At 36.5% G+C, this 12,283-nt stretch overlaps 1 protein-coding gene across 2 annotated transcripts in view; it reads left to right on the top strand.

The window, feature by feature from the left end:
• The window catches only part of scn8aa (sodium channel, voltage gated, type VIII, alpha subunit a), a 97,375-nt gene that overhangs the window by 63,921 nt on the left and 21,171 nt on the right, over positions 1-12,283 (top strand). For both annotated transcript variants that reach the window (XM_087306159.1, NM_131628.1), the window contains 4 exon segments: positions 1,882-2,352; positions 8,022-8,139; positions 8,257-8,411; positions 9,064-9,237. In XM_087306159.1, coding sequence (XP_087162285.1) covers positions 1,882-2,352; positions 8,022-8,139; positions 8,257-8,411; positions 9,064-9,237 — 918 coding nt within the window.

Raw genomic sequence — 12,283 nt, 5'->3', positions numbered from 1 at the left:
CTTTATGTACCACACACAGTAGATCAAATTTCAGTATTTATACGTTACATGTTCATGACCTAAATGGATCTTTCGAGTTATATACGCTTTTACATTTGAGATTACAACAACCTGATTTTGCTGTCTACAGTATATGCAATAACCCAGAATGTTAATCTGATACCCTGTTTTTTTTAAATCCAAACATAGCAGTGCAAGATTTGCGTATAAGACACATATGCCTATAATAAAAACTCAAGTCTAATTGACCACTGATAGATGAACTGTACTGATTTAACGGATTTTCATCAGTTAATTGAAAATTGATAAAAGGGTGAAAATCAATGACATTTATGAAATAATTGATGAAAGGGATAAAATCATACAAAAATAAAAATTCTGTCATCATTTGCTCACCCTTCGTTTTAAGACTGCACAATATAACATTTCAGCATTGATATTGCAATATGCACATCCACAGTAGTCACATCACAGGATCTGCGAGGGGGAATTATGGGGAGATTGTTGGGGCGAATGCCTTTGAGAGGGATCATCATTTCATATTAACCGTAACCTATTGTTTCTTTGTTTTGTCTGTGCTGCAAAAAAGCAAACTGAAATTAAATGATTCAATTAAATACTGTAAATAAATCAGACGTTTAAAATGTAAATACTGTAAGCAAACTGCACAAAACTTCTGCCAGCACATCAAAGTAAGCTTGACCAGTGTATTCAGCATTTAACTTGTGTTATAAATGGGATTTTTTATGTTTTACTGTAATAAGTCCATTATAAAATATTAAAAATCATACTGCATTAGTCAATATGAATTAGAGCAATGCTTTCTAATTAATTTTAATATTACAGAATAAATTAGAATATTACTTATGGCAAATTTAATATATACAGTTTGGTATATATTCGGCCCACAGCCCTCAATCAAATTTGCTTTTGGGCCTTTATAGGAAAAAGTTTTGGCACCCCTGGTTTAAAGTATTCAGGGATAAAAAAAAATAAATAAAAATTACACCTCTAACTTTAAGAAAGATTAATTGTATTTTTGTATATATACTGTACGATGAAACCTTTACATTGTCATTTTACATTCTACACATGTCTTCAAATGTAAATAGTTATTTACATTTTACACATCTGAATATTGCTAGACTTTAAAGAAAACAATAAAGCTCTGCATTTTATTTGTAGAGTATGTTTGCTCTACTGTATTTATCAAGGTTTGTGATTGATTGGTTTATTGTATTTTATGTAGATGGTCTCCCTTTCAAATTATTTTGTTCTGCCTGAAGAATTACACATTTTTTCCAAATACTGCAATTCATTTTATCTGGTAAAATTATCATAAAAAATAAAACATCATATTGTCAGTTTTTTTCCAAAATCATTAAGTTTCTTTCTTCTGTTAAACACAATTTTGTTTTGAATGAGGCTCATAGCTTGCACCCAGTAACCCATTAACTAATTTGGGGACCAGCAACCAGCATTCTTCAAAATATTTAATTTTGTGTTCAACAATATTGTGTATGGGTGTTTCCCAATTCTGGGTTCCAGCTGGAAGGGCATCCGCTGTAAAAAAAAATGCTGGAATAGTTGGTGGTTTGTTCTGCTTTGGCGACCTCTGAAATAGAGACTAAGCCGAAGGTGAATGTGTTCAACATGAAAAAACAAAACATAAAGGTTTAAAGCAACATAAGGAAGAAAAAATTATGAGGTAATTAAAATGTTTGGGGTGAACTATCCCATTAATTGCTGCCATCCCTGATTTCAGTATGTTACATAAATGTATCAGTATGCTTCAGTATGTTTTTATCATGCACAATGTGATGTCTTCAAAAAATGGTAAATCGTTATTTATAACCTCTCTCTCTCTCACACACTGTTCAGGTGTTGAATCTCTTCCTTGCCTTGCTGCTGAGCTCATTCAGCGCAGACAACTTGGCTGCTTCCGATGACGATGGTGAGATGAACAACCTGCAGATCGCAGTTATTCGCATTAAGAAGGGAATCGCCTGGGTGAAGGCTAAAGTTCGAGAACTGGTCAACATCATCCTCGGGAGGAAGGTCACAGACGAAGCCAAGCCGCTTGATGACATGTACGACCGTAAACTGAACTGCATTGCCAATCACACAGGTGTGGACATCAGCCGTGACCTGGACTATCAGAAAAATGGCAACGGAACTACCAGTGGCATTGGCAGCAGTGTAGGAAAATACATGATTGACGATGACCACATGTCCTTCATCCACAACCCCAACCTGACAGTATGTGTGCCCATCGCTGTGGGCGAGTCGGACTTTGAGAATCTTAACACTGAAGATTTCAGCAGCGAGTCTGAGGCAGAGGGCAGCAAAGAAGTGAGTATGCAAAAGAGCTGATGCTGTTAAGCTTTTAGGCTTTGACCCAGTTGCTGGTGGGAAATATAATACCTGTGGTTATTGATTTTTCCTCTGAAGTAAATGCTTACTGTTTCTATACAGAGGTATTTGCTAATTTTTATCTGTGATACTGATGTATATGCAGTAAAGGGGGGATATTGTTTCAAGATGGTGTTCAGAATCTTGTAGGCCAATGAAAAACATGAACACAGGTTCTTATTTCACTCTTTAAGTTACAGTGTGTCATTTGTTTGTCATTTCTGGGCATTTCTGGCATTTCTGCTACACAAAACAGAACTGTTAATATGGACCTTTTCATGGATGCATGACACAATTTCTTTTTATTTAATTTAATATCAGCTTGTATTTATAGCTCTTAGAGATAGATGATTGATTAACCGAAACGGTGCGTTTTAAACCGATTAATGGTATCAAAAAATCTTATTTTATAATTTTCTAAAGTTTATAAAGTCAATAAATGTGGCTGCATAAGGGGCCGATCACAGAGAATGTGTTTTTTGCGTTGAGAGGTGCATCTTTTGAATGATTTACTAAAGGCCGCGAGTATTTTGCGCACTGCTTACGCGCCCTTCCCGATGTGATCGGCCCCTGATTTGCAACATATTTGTTATCTGACGATACGGTAACACGTGTTTACAGACGTTTTTTGCAGAAGAAGCAAGTTGAAAGAAGGATATTGCTGGTCACAGTTTGACACAGATGAGTTGTTGCCAAACCAGCGCTGATGCTGATAGCCTCTGTCATGGATCTTTAAAAGGATTCAGTCAGTGTTTTAGTTTTGTAATCTGAATTACTCATTTAAGTGAAAAATATCTAGGACAGGCCTATTTATTTTATTCTTTTTATTTAGGTTTTTTTTCTATGCTGTTGAAAAACTGCAAGTGTTGAAGATGTTCTGTTGTTATGTTCTTTTGTTAATATCTTCGCACTTTAAAGTAAATCAGCATTAAAAAATGTGATATTTAATGTGTCAGACACAAAATAGACACACATTTTTTTTTAAATTAAATAATAGTTCTGACCAGTTAACCGTTAATATTCTGTTAACGAGCAGCGGTTGTCGGTTGGCAAAATTAACCGAAATGAGCATCCCTAATAACTCTTAGAGTTTGTATTCTTTGTGTCAATTTGGAAATAAAAATATATTTTTGTTAATTAAAATACAGAAAACTAGCTTACTCTGCTGTATAAGAGTTTTGTTAAAACAGCAGAGGAAATGAAGGCAAATTTGATTTAGTTTGTATGTTAATTTGATTAATCTAACACTCCTCAGACTAGAGCAGATAAATTCAATTCAATTCAATTCAATTCAGCTTTATTTGTATAGCGCTTTTACAATGTAGATTGTGTCAAAGCAGCTTCACATAAATGGTCATAGTAACTGGAACAGTGTGGTTCAGGTTTTAGTGTTTAAGTTCAGTTCAGTTCAGTTTAGCTCAGTTCAGTGTGATTTAATCATTACTGAGAGTTCAAACACTGAAGAGCAAATTCATCAATGCGTAGCTCTACCAATCCTGAACCATGCGAGGCAGTGGCGACAGCGGAGAGGGAAAAAAAACTTCACCTGATGGGAGTGAAGAAAAAAAACCTTGAGAGAACCAGACTCAGTTGGGCACGACCATTTTAATTTCTCCGCTGGCCAAAAGTCTTGTGCAGAACTTCATTCGCCGTGGTTTATGCTGGAAGATGGCCTCAATGAAGACTCGTCTGTCCCTGGAGCGTCGCTGGAATCAGACTCATGTTCTCCACTCCCCACGACCATCAGCGCAGCAGCAGTTCAGGATATGGCCTGGTCCCGGATATGGAATCCTTGGTATCATCACGTCGCTGGTCTTGGATCCAATCAGTGACTCCGCCTAATCTGAGGACCTCGGGATGAGTATCCCCAGGTGAAAATAGAGAATAAAGAGAATAATTAGCGTAGCTGCTGTTCATAGTGTATATAAGCAAGATGTAGAAGCCAGTGTGGAACCCGCTAGGTGATGCACTGAGTGTATGCTTTACTAAACAGATAGGTCTTTAATCTAGTTTTGAACTGGGAGAGTGTGTCTGAGCCTCGGACATTACCAGGAAGGCTATTCCAGAGTGTAGGAGCCATGAAAGAGAAGGCTCGACCTCCTTTACTTGATTTTGCTATTCTAGGTACTACCAGAAGCCCTGAATTTTGAGATCTTAAGGAGCGAGTTGGTTCGTAGCGAGACAGAAGGTTGGTTAGATAAACAGGAGCTAGATTATTTAGAGCTTTATAGGTGAGAAGTAATATTTTAAATTCAATACGAAATTTAACAGGCAGCCAGTGTAAGGAGGATAAAATTGGGGTTATATGATCATATTTTCTGGACCTGGTCAGAACTCTGGCTGCTGCATTTTGTACTAATTGAAGTTTGTTAATAGAGGATGCTGGGCAGCCAGCAAATAGAGCATTACAGTAATCCAGTCTCGAAGTCATAAAAGCATGGACTAGCTTTTCTGCATCTGAGATGGATAGCATATTTCGTAATTTAGCGATATTTCTCAGATGAAAGAAGGCAGTTTTTGTGACATGGGATATATGGTTTTTAAAAGTTAGATTGCTGTCTAATATGACTCCCAGATCTTTTATAGTAGAGCTAAAGCTAACTTTGTATCCCTCTAATTGTAAATTGAGTTGCGAGATCTGCTGTGTGCAAGATTTAGGCCCAATAAGTAATAATTCTGTTTTGTCTGAGTTTAAGAGAAGAAAATTGTTGGTCATCCAGTCTTTGATGTCTTTGATACACACAGTTAGTTTAGAAAGTTCAGACGTCTCGTCAGGTTTAGTGGAAATATATAATTGAGTATCATCTGCATAGCAGTGAAAGCTGATCCCATGTCTTCTAATAATGTCTCCCATAGGTAGCATGAATGATGATAACAGTGATGATAGTCGCAGATATCGCCAGTTGCTAATGCCTTTGATGATATCAAGGACTAAGTAGTTTCAGAGTCATTAGTAGACAGGTTCAAAAGCTCAGTCTGTTTTTAGTTTCACTTTCAGTAGTTAATAATTGACTGTGGGTTGTTGTTTTTTTTTTGGGAAATGCTATCATGAATTTTTATTTTATTTATTTGCTATTGAGCAAACGACAATGAAAAATTCTACATTTTTCCAACTTTGAAGATTTCATCTTCTTAGAACCTTGCAAGTGTGAAAAGGGTCCATAGATTATGGCTTTAAAACTGGTTCACAAACAGTCTTATGTAAGGATGCACCAATAGAATTTTTCAAACAACCTTAATTCAAATTGTTTTAATTTATTAATTTAAATGATTTTTACTGAACGTGGAATGGATCCGGCGAGGCAGTGGCGCAGTAGGTAGTGCTGTCGCCTCACAGCAAGAAGGTCGCTGGTTCGAACCTCGGCTCAGTTGGCGTTTCTGTGTGGAGTTTGCATGTTCTCCCTGCCTTCGTGTGGGTTTCCTCCAGGTGCTCCGGTTTCCCCCACAGTCCAAAGACGTGGTACAGGTGAATTGGGTAGACTAAATTGTCCGTAGTGTATGAGTGTGTGTGTGAATGTGTGTATGGCTGTTTCCCAGAGATGGGTTGCGGCTGGAAGGGCATCCGCTGCGTAAAAACTTGCTGGATAAGTTGGCGGTTCATTCCGCTGTGGCGACCCCAGATTAATAAAGGGACTAAGCCGACAAGAAAATGAATGAATGAATGATTGGAATGGATCCATTCAACATTCAACATATTCAATATTTCTAAAACAACATAGGTTATATGCAGAAATATGCAGAAGGACCTTTAATTTTGCAGTAACCTAGGTCAAGAGCTTACAGCCTATGTAAAACTGGATGCCGTTTAAGGTCTGTTTTCTTTAAAAATCAGTGACCTGTCTCAGAATGTACAAGAAGCACTGCATTAAATTACATTTTCCCCACCATGTCTTTAAAATATGAATATTTATTTTACTCCAGTATATTAAATGGAGCTTCTGTGCTAACCTGATAATCTTGATGGGTGCATACGTGTAAACAGCTTTTCATCACGGTTTACACTTGAGAAACTAAATGAATGCCAAAGTCTATTTAACTGATTGTATTTTATTTACATTGCAACATTGATGCTGTAAAAGAAACCGTATGAAATGAAAAAAAGTCACGTTCACCGGAAGTTTATCAGTATGAGAGGAAACACTAGCTCTGCATATACCCTATTCACTTTTTTTAGACAAATAATAGACCATATTTGTTTATTAAACTTATCAAATAAAACTAATGCTGTTGTTATATGTAAATTATACATTTTGCTGCTCCAGAAAATTATGGCCCACTTGTATGTGACATTTTGTACATACAGTATAAGACTCAAATCTAAAATTTTGTACTGATTATATTTAGTTTTGTGCAAGTATTTAATGATTTTGCTCTGAGAAAAATATTGGATTATTCAAATTCTGTTGGATGTTAAATGTTATATGATGTTGTTAAAACTTAGACTATATTGCCTTTATGTAACGATTAACCGTTGGTGTAAATATTGGTGGCCAACAGTGGTGGAAAGGGTACTGAAAAATCATACTTGGGTAAAAGTACCATTACTTGCCTAAAAATGTAGTGCAAGTAGAGTAAAGGTAAGAGGTTGATATTAGTTTAGATTTAGGTAGTGATGTCAAGTGACCAAAACTCAATGTCTAGCCAGTGTCTAAGGACAACTTTATTTTGATGTCCAATAACGACATCAGATGACATTGATATTCGGCTGATTTTAGGTTGTGTTAGAAAGTGACCAAAATCCAACGTTGTGCCAACATCTTAAACTAACATCATATTGCTGTCAAATACTGTTTTTTATTCTTCAGGTATGGCAACCAAAATCCAACGTATGATAGACGTCATAGTGGTAGTGTCCACACAATGTCAAGCTGTAACATCATTAGGCGTTGATTTTAGGTTGTACGTTGGACACTGACGTCGGCCTGACGTTGGGTTCTGACATCAACTGATTTTAATTTCCAAACAAAATGCAACATCCTCACAACGTTAGGTTACTACATCAATTTAATATCATGTTGATTTCTTTTTCCTGCTGGGTGTTTAAGGCCATTTCGGGCAACATATAGTAAACATCCGTCATCTTCTCATCAGTGACACACATCAGTGACACACAACAGTTTCTGGGTCAGTGATTTTGGACATTTTCTTTTGGATTCTTTTTAAGGCTTCCAAACAGTTTGCTGCAATTATAAATGTCTTGAGGTAGTTCATTATAATGCAATTTACCTTATATGTGCGATTGGAAAGGAATCAAAGGACTGATTTTTCTAATCCCCATAGACAATAAAAATAAAATAGTGACTGCAGGTTGAAGTAGTAAAAATACTGATACTGCACTGGAAATGTACTCAAGGGAAAGAAAATGTACTCATTTTTAAAACTACTTAGTAAATTAAAATTCCTAAGAAAAACTACTCAATTACAGTAATTTGAGTATTAGTAATTTGTTGCTTTACACCACTGGTGGCCAATACGTCAACCGAACTAATAGTCCCACCAAAACACGCATTATTGGTTACTTTGTTTGAGCACCATTACTGAAATTTCACTGAAACTTATTTTTACTTAAATAATTTATCTTCACAAATGTCATCTTTCTTTTTGATCAGTTGGATGACATCAGCTCTTCAGAGGGCAGCACCATAGATATTAAACCAGAGGTAGAGGAAGCAGTGGTGGTGGAGACGGTAGAGGAATATGTCGATCCAGAAGCTTGCTGGACTGAAGGTAAAGGGCTTATCGATTGTTGTTTTCTTCTTCCTCTGTTTGGAGACTATTATACATTTTTTAAATGTAGAACATATAAGAATCATAAGATTAATTGAAATGTTTGCTGTTTTACAGCTTGTATTGCCCGCTACAAGTGTTGCGATGTGCCCATCACGGAAGGCTGGGGCAAGAATTGGTGGTTTCTCCGAAAGACCTGCTATCTGATTGTGGAGCACAACTGGTTTGAAACCCTCATCATCTTCATGATCCTCCTCAGTAGTGGAGCACTGGTAAGAATTCACAAATAACTCATAAAGATGTTCACAAGCACTTTTATCTATGATTGGCTACTGTTAAAACCTAGAACTTTTATATTTTAGGAACTGTGGCAGATTATTCATGCACATTATATTTTGTATTCTGTTTGAATTCTCTCTGAACGTTGCAATGATATCCTTATGAGGTATGTATGATGTGAAATTCAGGCAGACATTGTCTCATTGTAGAGACTAGGGGCCGGAGCTGCATTGCTGGGCAGTGTGATTAATGCACTGCACTATTCATCCAATTGGATCTATTTATGGCTCTGGAAATGTTCCTTTCTTTAGCATCACTAAGGATGCCAAAAAGGACTGTAATAGAATCGGAGATCTTGCCTTACACAATTTCTTTTTGAAAGCTGACTCTAACTTGTGCTTTTAAATAAATTATTGCACAAAGTAGCAGCCTATTTAGGAGTTTTTCCAGATTTGGTTTCGAATAAACATTTTAAATGTTTTTGCTGTTTATCTAGTTATTTCAATACGTATATTTTGTCAGTGTTTTAACTGAAACATTACTAAATTCACTTCATGTAAAGTCAATTGTTCTTAAAAATGTCATATGAAATAAAATCCAACTGATAGTACTGGAGTTAATTCAACCATATCATATGTTCTGCAGGCCTTTGAGGATGTGTATATTGAACAGAGGAAGACTATTCGAATCATTCTGGAGTATGCTGACATGGTCTTTACATACATCTTCATATTGGAGATGTTGTTAAAGTGGGTGGCCTATGGTTTTGTCAAGTACTTCACCAATGCTTGGTGCTGGCTGGACTTCTTCATTGTCGACGTAAGTCTGCTATTTCATTCATGCTATGTTTGTTGTCAAATGTCCTTGACATACACATCTTGTTGACTGGTTCTATCCTGCAAAAAAGCTAAATCTGACCAGTGCTAAGTAGACGCAAGGCAATTTGTGCACAAATGAGGCATCACTGGATGTGGTGGATGGAGTTATGCAGCTTCAAAAACATGTTATCTTGAATCTGTTGGCTGAAACGAGAACTATAGTTTCTGCACTGCTAGTATAACAGTTCATTAAAAACAACAACAATCTCAGTGCACTCATTAAACACTCATCAAACAATGGTAAAATAATTTTTCCTTAGTCCTCTCGACTGATGACCTAAAAGTTCTGTCCAGTGTCTGTCCTAGTTTTTCACATTGTCTGTCTTTGAATATTTTGTCAAATGTTTCAATTCTGGCTTGCACTTCTATAAGAAAGTCCCAAGTAATACTTCAGCCATAGTCAGACCCCCTAGTTTTTCGTGATTCCGTGATCGCTGAATCCAACGCAAAATCAACAAGTCAAAGTCGAAAGTTTGTGCGATCCTCAATTTTTAATTAAACTCAAAATATTTGCAAAAAAAATGTATATAATCTCATAAAACCTCAAATTCCAAACCATTTAATCAAAGCATATTTATTTCAGTTTGCAATTAAATGTTTTACATGACTTATAGATGTTGCAAACGCAGCACACGTGATGTATTTGAGTGTCTCCTGAAAAACAACGTCTCACCTGCGCCCTCACAATCATTACATTACATTACATGAGGGGCGGGGGAGTTTTCAGCTTGTGCAATAAGCAGACGCGGATGAAGCGCGAGGGATTTACATGTGAAGTCATAGCAAAGATGAGATATAGACATCTTGTGGTGTGAATTGGGCGTTTTGTGCGTTTGACGCACTTTAGACTGCAAAAGAAACTTGGAGCAAACCGAGCAATGGAACAGACAGGTGGAGATAAGATTGATTCAAGGATGACAGTCGCTGGACATGACCAAATTGAAGGTCATTATTTGTGCTGTACATGTATGGCTGGTATTATGATGTGCATCAAAAAGATAGATTATTTCATTTAACTTTTTCCCTGCTGTTAACGAGAGAAAACACTTCCCTGCCATTGACGACTTTTATGGCAATACATGTTTTAGGTGTATTACGGTAGGGGAAGCCCTAACGCATATTCTATGTGTGACAATGTCAGAGGCTCTGGGGAGTGAAATCTGAGAAAAAGTAAGATTGTGGATAAAAATAAGAGTAATGCAACCTTCCTTTGGCTTTATCACTACAGTTTCAGATCTTGACTTTCTGGGAATTACCGCCACAAAATCAGTCATATTTATCGCAAAAAATATCATAAAAATCCTTGAAAAACTAGGTGGTCTGCATAGTGTTGTATCACCTAAACACCCTCTGGCTCAGCCTGTCTGGTACAGTAGCCACGCCCCTAAATAGCCCTATTGATTAAACTAGAGAATGATTGATTAATTTGGGTTGACCCAAATTTAAAGGTTTTGATTGTCACTTTCCAGGTGAATAAACCAGTGAATTGGATGTTTATATTTTTCAAGATCATTTATTTTGATTTATTTTAATGCTTTTTCACAACATTACTGCTGTAAAATGAAAGATTAAAGGCTCTTAAAATGCCGAGCGACCTGGCTTGCCTTAAACAGACTTTAGGAGCCTTGTTTAAACTGATAAAACACTTTTCTTTGGCATTTTCGACATCAGAGAAAGCATAAACTCTGCATGTTCATAGACCTGACAATACAGTTTGCCAGTCACAGTAAGGTAGGTTTTAAAGATGGTTTAAAAATAGCTGAAAACTGGTCCAGTAGATTCTTTGAGCTGTCAGTTTAAAAGCAAAATGGTGTAGCAGTGGAGATAAAAGGATAAATATCTGCCTACCGTCCTGTTTCCATGCAGATGTCTTGTGTGATACAGTACTTGAGGCCAAAAAACTGGATGGTTTCCTTTTCAACAAGATGTGAATGTTTTGGGCAGAGAAGAGTCAAACGTGGTCTTTTTTTTAAAAATATGAAGAGTAAAACTGTGTGGTATGCAGGGGTGAGGCTAGAAGAAAAACGGTGTGCTGTTTGTAATATGAAAATGATGTAATATATTTATCCTTTGTGTATAAATCGAGTTATTTCATAAGATTACATCATCTCTTTAAGATTTATCACCCATGCATAGTCATGCAAAAATGCTAGATTTCTGCGTTATACTGAGATGCTTGAATATCTGCTATCAGGAATGATAAACTGGCATTACAAATCACCAGTACTGTGCAAATATTTGTCCTCCCCCTTTGTATGCAATCATTAGTGAATTCCTTTTGCAACTGATACCCTTATATGTTGGAATGGAAACTACTAGCCAGTCTATCAATAACAAAGATTATTGATCAATGATATTCAAGCAGTTCTCATAACAATTGAACCTTGTTTCTAATACTTGTACATATGTGTACTATGTCTATACGGTGTGAACAATATGAAATGTGTGGCCTCTGACTGGTTTCGTTTTCTGCCCTTATTGTGGGAGACTCACCAAGTGAAACATGCATTTAAAGGTCATACAAAAATTCAGTAAATATTTGTATACAGCTAATGCTCATGTAGATTTAAATAATAAACCAAAGCATTTGATGAAAACAAATTGAACAGTTTATGTGATTTAAATGCTCACACTTGGACTCCAAAGTAAGGGCTTCAGAGGAATGTCATGTGGATGTGATTTTCTCATGATATGTGGAGGACATGTTACAAATGCAGTGACCATGTCAAGATACAAACTGATTGTATGTGTGTTCTGACCTCTTTCCTGAACTAACCACCTTTCAGCAGAACTCGTACACCCAATATTCTTTAATGAGCGGCTGTGGGACATTTTTAGATGCATACGCAGTACACCTGATGCTCTTTTATGTCATATGTTCTTAAATGTGATCAAAACGATTTTGTCCAAAACATTGAACAAAAAGCCCTTATTATGGATTAAAAAGCTTTTGCTTAGCTATACAAAAATATACATTTGACTCATTG

Source organism: Danio rerio, chromosome 23 (assembly GCF_052040795.2).
Source record: "Danio rerio strain M-AB ecotype USA chromosome 23, GRCz13ab, whole genome shotgun sequence".
NCBI classification, from domain to species: domain Eukaryota; kingdom Metazoa; phylum Chordata; class Actinopteri; order Cypriniformes; family Danionidae; genus Danio; species Danio rerio.
The sequence above is the reverse complement of the archived record's forward strand: the minus strand, read 5'-3'. Positions and strand labels throughout refer to the sequence as shown.